The sequence below is a fragment of the Argentina anserina genome, chromosome 5 (genome assembly GCF_933775445.1).
Source record: "Argentina anserina chromosome 5, drPotAnse1.1, whole genome shotgun sequence".
Taxonomy (NCBI): Eukaryota; Viridiplantae; Streptophyta; class Magnoliopsida; order Rosales; family Rosaceae; genus Argentina; species Argentina anserina.
In genome coordinates this window covers 18,720,067-18,733,748 of record NC_065876.1, presented here as the reverse complement: position 1 = coordinate 18,733,748, position 13,682 = coordinate 18,720,067, and the positions used below count along the sequence as shown (strand labels likewise).

The 13,682-nt window shown below is 37.1% G+C and overlaps 1 protein-coding gene and 1 pseudogene across 1 annotated transcript; one reads left to right on the top strand and one right to left on the bottom strand.

Moving 5' to 3' along the window:
- Nucleotides 1-13,682, top strand: part of LOC126795669 (uncharacterized) — a 79,779-nt pseudogene that overhangs the window by 56,912 nt on the left and 9,185 nt on the right.
- LOC126793964 (leucine-rich repeat receptor-like serine/threonine-protein kinase BAM3) lies at nt 1,200-5,497 on the bottom strand. The gene is made up of 2 exons (XM_050520599.1): nt 2,358-5,497; nt 1,200-1,699 (listed from the first exon to the last, which is right to left on the bottom strand). The coding sequence occupies exons 1-2, from the start codon at nt 4,963-4,965 to the stop codon at nt 1,269-1,271; spliced, it is 3,039 nt and encodes a 1,012-aa protein (XP_050376556.1). The 5' UTR covers nt 4,966-5,497; the 3' UTR covers nt 1,200-1,268.

Below are 13,682 nucleotides of genomic sequence, written 5' to 3'. Positions count from 1 at the left end.
TGCCGCGTGTCCACAAATTTGTATCGACGAGCCCTATAACTTTCGTGAAGGAAATTTCCTCGGAAAATGTATGCATCGAAAAATCAACTTTTTGAGTCATCACACTTAGTACGACTCTCGATCCGAGTAAAAAGATAAACGTAAAATCGTAAGAAATTGTAAAAGATTTGGGGCGTGACATTTGATATATGATTTAAAAGTATTGTATGGTCTAATGTCTAAGATGCGCAAGGAGGAAAAGTAAAAATAAAAGGAAACAAATTCAAGTCCATTCTAAAAAATTGTGTAATAACAAACTCATTTACAAGGAAAGTATGTCTCATGGTCTAACTCACTGCCTCTTTGTAAATCTTTAAACCCTCGTACATGCAAGCAGAAAACGTCATAGTTAGTCTTGGGATTCAGTGTCAAATTATTTATTTTCTTCAACCCCGACACCAAATATGTAAAACTACATCAAGTTAATTAGGAAATATTTATGAAAAATTATAAATAGTTTCCACATGATCGAAATGGCTAAATTAAAAGGAAAATGTTAGAGACACTAAAATTTTATACAAAAAACTTCTACCAACTGATGTGACACATGTCATATCATCATCTCAAACCCATTCATATCCCGCATGTATATGTATATTTATTAAATTTCCTATTATATATAATAAAGGACAATTAATATAATATAGACAACATTTATTAGAAAATCATTAAACATTTTAACCTTAGAAGCCTAGAGGATCCAAGGAACATCATTGACAAGCACAGCCGCCCCCCTCCCCCCTTTTCCAAGTTCAGATGTTTAACCCGTACACATGAATTCAATTGATTAATTAGTTGATGACACTACAAAAACAAAAATTAGAATATAGATATAATAAGAACTCAATTACATATGCATTGATTATTATCAAATAGTTCAAGTTATTTCATGGATGAAGACTGTTGTGAGTGTTGTCTAGTCTACAGAGGTTATTTATTAAGTTAAGGTCTTTAAGGAATTTATTCTATTGTTATTAATATTTTATATTTACAGCTATTTTGAAAAAAAAAAAGAAATGTTGGAAAATTTTCAATTGACGGGTGATGACGTGGTAGATGCCACAAAGGATGCCACTTTGTATTAATTTTTGGTAAAGGTTTTTGGTGCATGTAGCAGCACTCATATCAAAATGGTAAAAAAAGAAGAAGAAGGCTAAATCAAATCTTGTAGGCACCATATATATATCAAAACTCTAAGAAACATAAGTTACAAGGTAATATGGTTGTCCTTAAACCAAATTATGTTGTTTACATTTAGGAGGACATGTAATGTCAATTTGTTTGTCATTTAATTGTTGGGAAGGTAATAAGGAAGAGGACTTAGAGGAGGAGTTGGGAGAGTGTGCGCGAGGAAATTCTGACAACATTTGAACAACTTCTCTCATTGTTGGCCTCTCCACACTGTTTTCTTGTACGCATAGCATTGCAACGAAGAACAAGTGCATTGCTTCATCTTTGGGCACAGATACAGCGAGCCTTGGATCAACAATGTTTGCGGCGTCTTGTTTACGACAATTTGTTACATTTTTAGACCATTGAACTATGTCGACGCCTTCGCCAAACTCACCCACCGGCCGACGCCCTGTTAGAAGCTCTAACAAGACAACACCAAAACTATATACGTCGCTCTTCTCATCCACCCTTAATGTGTATGCATACTCTGCAGAGAAAGAACAAATTGCCAATAAAAAGTTATTAGTACATAATGCTGAAGCCGACCCTTGGTCAAAATGTTCAGTCACAAATAAGTCCCGATGAATTGTATTCCAGAAAATTACAAAGACAATGAAAGAGTAAAATGTCTATGAGAAAGAAAGAGTAAAATGGTGGAGATCGACATGCGTGTCAGCAGAGATATTGACCTCTCATATTCATATTCATATCACTCGAACACTTCATGCATGCAATGCATCGCATGGGTCACTGTGACACCATGGCACTAATTATAGTGTTTTTCTTTTTTCTATTTGGTTCTCAAAAATATTTCTTCTGCTAATTCCACAAACAAAATAGGATAGTCCCTGTTTTAAAATCGATATACCCACCATCTAATTAATGGACCCAAACATCATTTCATTTGACAACAACTAATATGAATTCATGATTACTCCAACAACGAAAAATTAATGCTTCATTTGTTTCTGCATATGTATCATTTAAGAAAGAAAAAAAAGAAATCGTCATGATTATACGACCATGCATATTCCTCATACGACCAAACGCGTTAAGCAAATATAATTATGTATATGAAGAAGAATAATGAAATAAAATGCAATTTAATAAGCAGTAGTAAAAAAGAAAGAAGAAATGTGACATACCAGGGGCAATGTAGCCGTAAGAGCCTGCAATTGCTGACATGCACTGGGATGCTCCGCCGCCGTCGATCAAGAACTTGGCAAGGCCGAAATCTGCGACGTGTGCTTCGAAGATGGAATTGAGCAGAATGTTGTTGGATTTGACGTCTCGGTGAAGGATCAATGGGGAGCAGTCATGGTGGAGATAGCACAAGCCTTTGGCAGCTTCAATTGCAATTTTGTACCTCAAATTCCAACTCAAGAACAAGCCACCTTTCTTATTGTTGACATGCAATGCCTCTCCCAAGCTCCCATTCCTCATGTACTCGTAAACAAGTAGATTGGTCTCCTTGTTTGAGCAGAATGCCAGGAGTCTCACAATGTTCCTGTGACGAATGTTGCCTAGTGTTTGGATTTCAGCTCTGAATCCATGGTCATCATGGCTGCTGTTGGGTGCTAGACCAAATCCAAAACCAAGAAGCTTCTTCACTGCAATTTCAACTCCGTTCGGCATTTTACCGTGGTAAACAATGCCTGCTCCTCCTCTCCCAATCACATTTCCATCTTTGACGCATTCCAGCACGTCCGAGATTGTGAACTCCACCTTCTGAAATGCTGTCATTTTCCATGATTCAGGGCCTTTTCTTTTGAAAGATTTGGCCTTCATTATGGCTGCAGCCGCAAACACTAGCGAGCATATGAGCAGGCCTAATGCGAAAATCAGCTTCAAGTCTGCACGAGCCGTTCGGGGTGTGTTTGTGATTGTAGTGAAATTGCATGGATTGTTCAAGAGGGAACCGCAAAGATGGGGATTCCCTGCGAATGAGGAAGCTGTGAAGAAGGCAAACTGCCCCGTTTCGGGTAGTTTACCGGACAAGTCATTGAACGAAAAATCAGCAGTTGTGAGGCTCTTCATGGTTCCCAAGGATTTTGGTATGCTCTGGTTCAAGTGATTTCTTGACATGTTGATGTAACTCAGTATATGAATGTTGGAGATTTCGGATGGGATTGAGCCAGAGAGGTTGTTCTGACTCATGTCAAGGTAAGTCAGATGCAAACAGTTTCCGATTTCCACAGGAATTTCATCCGAGAGTGAGTTGCGGCTTAAATCAAGGTTCAGTACTTGACTCAGTTGGCCTATAGATGGTGGGATTGGACCTGAGAGCTGATTTCCACTGAGTGAGAGGATTTGGAGGGAAGAGAAATTTGAAACCGAATACGGTATAGAACCGGATAAGAGGTTGTTTGACAGATTCAGCTGACCTAGTAGAGCAGGCTGTGATGAACTATTGGCATTTTCCGACAAGGTGCCGGAAAGATAGTTGTCTTGCAACTCTGCTAGATTGAGCAGAGGCAAGTAAATTAAGCCATTTGGAATGCTACCATTCAGGTAATTCTGCCCCAGTCGGACTCTAGTCAGACTAGAACAAGTCCCCAAGCGTAAAGGGATTGGCCCAAACAGAAAATTTTTCAACAGAATTAGTATCCTTAGCTGATTGGAGGAACACAAGTTTGGCGGGATGTTACCGGTGAGCTTATTTGAGGACAAATCCAGCAGCTGCAGCTTCCCATTCTGACCTAGCTTCTGAGGTACTATGCCTGTGAAGTTGTTCATCCAAAGGCCTAGAGTGTCCAAATCGGGCAAATCGGCGACATAGTCTGGAATAGAGCCATGCAATCTGTTCATGAAGAGGTTGAAGAGCTTGAGCTGTTTGAGATTTGAGAACTCCGATGGAATTTCACCGGTGAGCGCATTGTTGGAGAGATCAAAATAGAGCAAGTTTGTCAAGTTGCCTAGCTGCCTTGGAATGGAGCCGGAGAGGAGATTGATATGCAAGTAAAGCGTGTCAAGGGACTTCAAATTCCCCAACTCATGAGGAATCTGTCCATCCAATTCACAGCTTGAAAGATCCATGTGAACAAGATTCACCAATTTCCCCAACTCCTTTGGAATCCCACCTTCAAAAACATTGTAGTAGCCCAAGTAGATTTCCCTCAGGTTAGTGAGATTCCCCAACTCACCAGGAATCCGACCCTGCAGATCATTGCCTGAGAGTGACAAGTACTCCAAGCTGACTAGATTGCGGTATGACGGTGGGACTTTCCCGTAGAAGAAGTTGCCTCCGAGATCCAAGTGCCGGAGATTACCCAATCTCAAAATCCCAAGTGGAAGTGGAGCAGTGAAGTTGTTGTCATAAACATCAAGCACCTCCAAGTTGGCAATGCTGGAGTAGTTCCAGTCTAGGCTCCCACTGAACTGGTTCTCGGAGATGTTGAGGGATCGGAGGCTGCCCAAGTTTGCAAGGTCAATGCTTCCTGACAAGTTGTTTCCGGCTAGGGAGAGGTCGGAAAGGCGGTCGAGGCCGGAAATGACAGGCGAAAGGGAACCATGTAGACTGAAATCTGTCAAGTCGAGAGCAATGACTCGTCCTCTGGAGCATCGAATTCCAACCCAGCTGGAACAAACTGATCTTGGAGACGAAGAGTTCCAACTACTTAGAGCAGGCTCTGAGAATCTGAAGCCCTGCTTGAGTGTGAGTAAGATATGAAAGTCACTGACCAAAGAAGAAGCGAAACAGGGGATCCCTAGAACAGAGAAAAGTGTCAAGTAAATCAAAGGCAGCAACACCATGTTGAGTACGTTAATGTTACCGGAAACGGATTAAGCTAGCTGATCTGAGTGTGGGGAAGAGAAGATAGGTTGAAGGAATGGAAGCATTTGGGTGGTAATAGTGGAAGGGATCGAAAGTGAGAGGAATCTGAGAAACTTGAAGTGAGAATGGGTGGGTGTTGAAGGGGAGAAGGAATCAAACATGTTTGTTTCAATTAGTGCAGAGAAAGAAGAGTCTTGAAATACAAGTTAGGAAGAAGAGGGTTCGCTGCTTTTTTTCTCTTTTATGAGCTTTCTGTGAGAGAAGAGAAGACTGAAATTTCTGCTAGCCATGGCATGCCAGGAGGAGCTTGCTTGCTTTTTCTTTCTTTCTGTATATCTTTGGTCTCTCAGTTGGGATTCTTTAGAAAAGCAAAGGTGAAAAAGCAGAAGAAAAAAAGAAAATTTAGAGAAGAAGAAGAAGCAGGAAATAAAGAAAATGAACAAAGCCCTACGATAACAGAAATTTAAAGTTGAGATTGTGGTATGCAAAAGTAAAGTTGATGATGCTCGATCATATATATATATATATATATATATATGCTCTTCAATTCTTCTTCCTTCAATCCTGTGACAAATATGTCCTTTAGCTTTAACGAAAGGATGGACGGATACTCTTCTTTTGCTTTGCTATGAATGCGAGTGGCGATGGATTTGCACTTTCAATCATTTTAAATGGTTCCATTGTCTGGAAATTTAATTAGCTCTTTCTTTTGCATTACTTATATTTATATATGGATCGAGAGAATATATACGACCTTATTCAAAAACTCTTGTTGCATTAGAAATTAAACTGATCGAGATTGTCCATGGTGAAATAATTAATAATCTATCGATATACACATTTACAACAAATATATGCGACATTAAACGTGTTTCAAACGCAGCTCTATGATAGCTCTATCCCCTGGCCTCGATCTATTAAGAACGCGCTCATATGAAAGCCCTGGTGCGTGAGAACAAGAAATAAGCCATCTCCACAATGTATATAGGGACATGTATATATGTTAGCTTTACTCGATCGTATGATACTGCGCACTGTTTTGCATGATTGCACATTTGTACTTCAATATTGAGTATCCTTCTTTCTTTACCCTAGCCTCTAACAATTAGACTAACGATCATCAATCATGATTATCTAATTAGCTTAGATAAGAAATCTAAGTAAGGGACAACTTTGAACAATGCGACATTGATTAATGTTGTAGAAAAGTGTACTTGCAAATTAATCAAATCTATTGAAACTCATTGATCAATGAAGCATATATACGCACTATATAAGTTTTTTTTAATTTATTTCGATCCGTAGCTCCTTTTCTGATATGTATATATTGTTATATTATGGTAAGAACACAATGCAGCGGGTGAGTCTACGTAATTAATGAAAGCAAGAGGGAAATCATAGTTACGGCAGAAGCTAAAGATCCAGATCTCGATCTGTGTCTAATGAGGTTAATTAACGTACGCAGTGAAAACGTGAAAAGAGAGAAAAATCATCAAGAAACGAACAAAAAGAAGGAAGGGGTAACTTTGGCGACCTAGTCTGGTCTGGTCTGGTCTGGTCTGGTCTGGTCTGTTGTTGCTGGATATATGCATGCCTGCAACATTCTGTGGTTGTAAGTAGAAGTGAAAGAAGATGATTATTGGTATATGATTACCATGTCGTGGTTTGAATGATGCACCGATCAGGTTTTAATTATATACGTTGTTGATGAATAGGTTGCATATATAATTATATATATAGCTGGTTATGTTTTTGAGATATATATCGATCTATGCATGCCGCAGCTTTATTCCTTCTCCTCCTTTGCCCTACAGATACAGTAGAGAGAGAGAGAGAGAGAGAGAGGGAGCAGGGACCTACTCTCTATAAGGTGAAAGATGGGATTTTCTTTTCTTTAATAGGAGCTCGGAAGATGGAGTAGTCTTAAAGACGGGGCTGAAAAAGGAAAAGCAGAGATTTATATGGAAATGCAAAATAGGATGATGGCGCGCTTTGCTTTTGATCGAAAAGAAAGAAAGAAACACAGCAGAATATAAAGAAAAAAGAAAAGAAAAGGATGCATGGATATTGGATTAAACAAACCCGTACGTCCACGACCATTCTTCTGCTATCTTCTCCCCCTCCGATATTCCACATGGAAAAGAGCGCTCTTGTATTAAGTTGATGATCATGAATTCATGATCTCGATCTACCTAGCTACCCGCTCAATTATAATTCACAACTCATTCCCAGCCCTTTCACTTTCTCCCTTAAAAGAAAGGAAAAATCCATGACCCCTCAGACGTCTCTCTATCTCGAAAGAAGCCAATCAATTAAAATTTGCAGAAGGAAGACCTCTTCCGAAGTGTCTCTATCTGTGTCTTATTGAGGGCCGGGGCTACATGCACTTTGGAAGGGTCATTGTCACAGTGAAATTCATATAAATGGCTTTGCCTACTAAATCATCATGTGGTCACCAAAATCTCAGTGTGGCCTATATATAATTGGGAGTACACTCATGTTTATGTAACTTCTAAGTAAAGTCCAAGCAGGGGACATATTATCCATAATTCATCACTTTTCTCTAAACCTTCCGGTTTCATTCAAATCATACATAGACCTAAATCCCTATATTAATGCAGAGAAGTGATTAATTTGGGATGCTAAACTATTAAATTGCGGTATGCCAGCTCGAGTGGACTGAAAGAATGATCACGTGTACATTCCTACAGTAATTCAATAATAATAATAATTAATAGGAGTAACAGCAAAACATACATCTCTATGTTGTCCCCTACTTTTTTTGGATGAAATATGTGGTGCTCAATTTAATAAGGACTAATTGATCTCCAAGCAAACGAATTGGTAAGAGTCTTGGTGTGAGAATTCCTCGTACATAGGTTTAAATCCCGCCGATGTTAATTAGAATTTAAATCTCAATTTACTCTTGTTGGTTAAGGGGCAGGAAGCGTTTTGATATGAGAACTCGGCATGGATTATTCTCTAGGTCCAGAAAGTTTTTGAGGATACTAACATTGATTATATAAACAAATAAATTAATTTCAGTTTATCCCCTTAAATTTTAAACGCAAAATTAGTTAACATTTAAACTTTTATTTTAATCAGTTTTTCCTTGTACTTTTAAATAATATCAGAGAATGACACAATTCAGATTTTCTCGATTAAAATTCGGTAAAAACTATCAAAAGGTTTGTCACAACCTCAAATTTTGAACAGTAAAATTCAAAATTCAAGGATGTGAAAACTCTAAAATAACCTCAATATAATTGAAATTACATTACATCAGCTGAATATCCAACATCGACTTTAAACAACCAACTCGATAACAACTCAAATCCAAACTCACTATTTGCAAGAAAGTAAAAAGTATAGTTTAACAAATCTCACGAAACCTCACCAAAACTAAAAGGAAAATTGGGATAAAAAACAGCTCTCAATTGTCACGATGTCCATCCGTCTTGTCACAATTACTAAGAAGTACCTGCAGCATTACCCACTGCACCATTGATTGGTACACCAGGATTGTAATCACAACCCGGTCAACTTCACATCTGGTATGAGTAAACCAATATATCTACTCAACAACATCACAACATATTCAGCAATATGTAAACAACACCATTAATTCACTACAACATTTACTCCATAGACAAACAACATCATCACATCGTCACCCCAACAACAACACATACAACATCAATATCTCACTACACTCAAACTCCACAACACAAAAACACCAACCACTCAGACTCCATCAAAAACTACAACACTAACCACAACAACATCAACATCCTCAACAACATAAGGCAAGTAAAAGGTAACCTATTACCTAACATACAAACAAGCATATTCACAACGTCATTACCCTCAACAGACTTATGCCTAATGATCCCCTTCGCGACATAGGAGGGATCAACAATCTCATACCCAACGCATGATGAAACACCCCAACCCAAAACTAACATAATTACGCGTTAAAATCTGATTTATATCAACAAAAACCAATATCTAATCTAAAATAATTGTGACTGCACCTAAAACTTGGTTGGGCTGCCTACGTACCCTTTAAAAAGGGATAAACTCATTTATAGTTCAACTCCCGGGAATCTCATTACCGAATATATCGTGAACCACTCTAAAATCTTAAATAAGACATATAATTCAAATCAAATAACCGAACATCAATATAATTAACCCAAGAAGATTAATTAATAAATAATGAATCATGCATGAAAGCATAGTTTAGGAATTCATGTCACAAGAAAATACAATAGGTATAATCCCTGTAAATTTTAGTTCAAGTGATCACACCTATAGGAGAAAAACACAAAAGAAAGATTTGTGATTCCTGCTTAAAAACAAAGTTCAGGAAATCACACATATAGAAGAAAACACAGAAGAGTAATTAGTGATTCTTGCATAATAACTTAGTTCAAGAAATCACTTAACATACAGATAAATTAAAGAATCAGAAACCAACATCACAACACAACTCATAGCATTGGCAACAACATTACTCCACATTTAACATAGCTTTTAACCATTAACCTTTTGAAACCATTTTTAATAAAAAAACCTTTTTTTACTTACCATGGACCGTAGTCGATCAAGTCCGTATATTTTGAAAACAAAACATATTTTAAAAAAAGATATAGTTGGTTAATAGCACTAGGACTATGTTAACACCCTCAATACCACACCACATTATCATACTAATACTCACACATCCACATTCAAAACCATTTTACTGGGAGATACGCTCCCTACCCTCCCGTTTCCTTCCTCCACAATCATTAATCACTCTTGATAGAGCGTTTTGTTAGAACGTCTATAAAATACCCTGAAAAACATCATCGTTAGTATAGAATAAGCAGGGATCGTTCAGTCCGGGGAATCAAAAGGGCCTCAACACTTATCATGTTATTGGGGGATTTGATTTGGATTCTAAAACTACAACTTAAAATAAATCCTAAATTACTTATATACAATTGATCAACCATTCATCACATAACCAAAACACGAATTTCAACTCAAGAAACATGTATGACACGCATAGAACAATATATAGGCAGCAAGTATTTTCGATTCTTCTTAAGTCCATTTCAATTCCAATTCTAATTAGAGTCCGAAGCGGTTCATCTAATCGTTAAGACTTCTTAATTATTTAGAATCAACGAAGCGTTCAATCCTAAACATATGCTAAAGAGAGTTCAACATAACGAAGCGTCTAGTTAAACAACAAAGTAGCACATAAGCACATTAAGTCGAATTGGAGACATGTTACACAAGCATGACGTCACTCATCTTGATTAAACATGCAAATTCCTAGAACTATCACAGCCCTATATAAATATCCATAATTGAAACACGAAGCGCATATTCAATCAATGAACACTTTGGTGAATGAAATCGCAACCTTAGGAGAACCATGGCCTTGGCTTCCTCAAGCATTGATTTAGATGTACAAATTCAAGGAATTAATTGAAATAAAACCTAAATAGAAATCGAAAACCTGCTGCCCATAGATGCTACACACGGCATACACACATATCTCATGAGTTCATGCAATCAAAACATAAAACCAAAGAAGTCTGAATTTATGTTCTTCATATATGAAACCGAAAATAACATCCAATGATTCATACAATGAATTCAAAATTTGCAGAAAATAAAAAGAAAGATTACAAGCCATGGATGAATCACACATTAGAAACCTTCTAGGATGAAGCAAGGATGAATTCGAATTGGTGGAGGAGGAAGATGAGCACGACTTGGTGATGATGGATGAAGGTTTTTGGCTTGAATTTTCTGGATGTATTTAGGCAGCAATTCGGCTTTGTTTGTAAGAGAATGGAGATCGTGAATTGTGAGGGAGGCCATGCCTTTTATAGAGGAAGTAGGAGAGGAGGGGCTGCTAGGGTTTTGAATGGGCTGATCCATGTATTTCCTTTTTTTTTTCTTTTCTTTCCTTCTCGCTTGAATGATGATCATCTTTATTGGTCACATGCATTCTCCCTTCTTCTAGACCACATGCATTCTTCAGAATTATCTCTTTGTTCTCTCCTTCCTTTTTCTTCTTTTGTTTCCTTCTTTTCTTATTCTTTCCATTTAATGGCTGGATGAACCTTCCCTCCTTTAAGGCTGCATACTTCTTCCTTTTCATCTTATTCAGAAACTAAATTACTTCTTTCCTTTTTCTCCTTTTGTTTCCTTCTTCTCCTCTTTCTTTCCATAATTTCCAAGTCATTATCTCACATTTAATTCTGAAATAAAGAAAGAAAATAATAAATATAAATCACAAATGTTACAGAAATATCGAATAATAAAAATCCTAACCAAACTAGGTTTCCTAGTTCGACAAGGAATACTACTCTATAGCACTCTCGACAATTTCTGCATTTTACACCCGTTTTAGCACCAAAAGGGAACGAACGTCACTAAAGACTCCTAACTCGACTCAATGACTCTATACTACAATAATAAGGGCTAACTAAAGTACGAATGAAGGTAAAAACATGTTAAGAACGTCGCACAAAGTGCTCCTATCAACTACCCCACACTTGGCTTTTGCTAGACCCTTAGCAAAACAAAACAAAACAAAACAAAACTCTATTGCCCCTAAATGATTGCCTCAGAATCTCAAAAAACATAGCTTTCAAGTTAAGCATTTGAATGTAAGCACATAAATTCCAAGTTTCATAAACATGCTTCATAGTATGAATAAGTAAGAAATGAGACAATAGGCACATAACATGTTTAGTCAATCCAATCCTCCTCACAAGGCATACTCTCTTCTTTTCTCTTAGATTCATGGTTATGATTCACACACAAGTATATGCAAGAGAAAGGATAATAAAGCATCAAATAGCTTTCATATTTCATCAAATGAAGGCACTTTGTGAATAACAAAAGGAAAACCTCATTTAACAACTAAGTGCACAAATGGACCAAAACCATATGCTCAACTCTTGTGATCATCTCCACAAACCAAGTTTTGCTCATTTTAAGAATCATTAGGATCATTAGATAAGGGTGAATGTTTAGGCTTAGCTAAAGGCATGAAATATCGAGGAATTACAAAGGTAATCCTATAGACTTAGCAGAATAATCACCATCCTTATGACACCACACACCATCAAGGGCCAAATATAACAAGTTGGGACCAATCATCATTTCTACCACAAAGTGAACATGGACAAATGTCAAATACACATTTTTAGACCTTCAATTACAACTCAACTCCAAATCTTAAATGGAAGACAACATCTTTTCTTTCCTTTTTCTTGTATTGCCGAATTTATAATTTTTCTTTTCTTTTTCATTCATTTTTTTCGGCATTTGCTTAAAAGCTTGTTCATTTTTTTTCTCATGTCTTCCACCCCACACTTATTTCATACATCATCACAACATCATCTCAACAAAAGTTATGCCAAGTCTATAGGACAAGGTAGAGGTACTATACTAAGCATGGAGATAACATAGGTGATGAAGAAAGGCTCAATGTAGGCTCAAATGGGGTTCAACTAAGGGGTCCCAAACAGGGCACATATAGGGATACATGGCTGTTTGGTTAAAGTGGTGGTATTCCTAGAAATGATCCATAAATCCCTTTCAAAATCAGAGCATTTTATGACTTAAAAGTTTCAACAATCACAAAAGATGAGTTCTAGTAAATGCTAGAGTCCATTAAAAGCTATGGCACATAGTTATTGAATATACAAAGAATAATGAGGTTCACAAAACAACCACGAAATTTCATATTATCACTCAAGAAGAAAGCATATATAGGCTCAAAAACTCACAGGTTGTTATGGACTTAAACTAACCAAACATGTATGCCGTATTACATTCAATCAAAATCTCACATGTTCATACCAAATCCACATTATCAATGAAACTTACAATTCAATTCTTATGAAATGCAAAACCATCATCTATGCATTTAGAGACATAATCATCCTAGACTTTAGGGGCATCCTAAGACTCAAAACAACACATTCTTTTTTTTTCGATTTTTTTATATATTTTTCCAATTTTTTTTTCTTTCTTTTTCGTTTATATCATGAAATCAAAGCAAAAATCAGCAAACAATGATCATGCAACCCTACCCCACACTTAGAAAATTACATTGTCCTCAATGTAGCTCAATAATCAGAATGTAATTCATAAGTATAGACTAAGATCACACATCAACACATATACAATTCAACCATAAGAGTGAAGGGATAAGAAAATTCAAACTCCCGTAGACGACTCCTCCACAAGTACGGTTGAAATAGGTTGTCTCCCATGCAGCGCTTAATGTTTATAGTCCTTTAGCCTAGACTCTTCACTTCTTTTCAAGTTGTAGGCGACGCCACTTGGAGTTGTACACCTCCAAATTTGTGCCACTTTGACAATCAAAACTCAATGCATGTTCACTCCACTCTTACACTGTATTGCATCACGAAAAAGAACGTTAGAAGAGTGAAGATGGGAACTCAAAGAATAAGTTAATGATTAAGTTAAAGTTAGTATGAGTTAGATTAATTGCAAATCATGAATCAAAAGTTAGAGTGTGGTGGAACTCCGCTTCTTGCAACACTTGTCGTCCTTCCCAAGTCATTGAGAGCTTCAATCAACTGTTAACAATAGAATTCTCCAACTCTTTCTTAAAATCTCTATCTGGCAACTAAGGTATACAAAGACACACAAA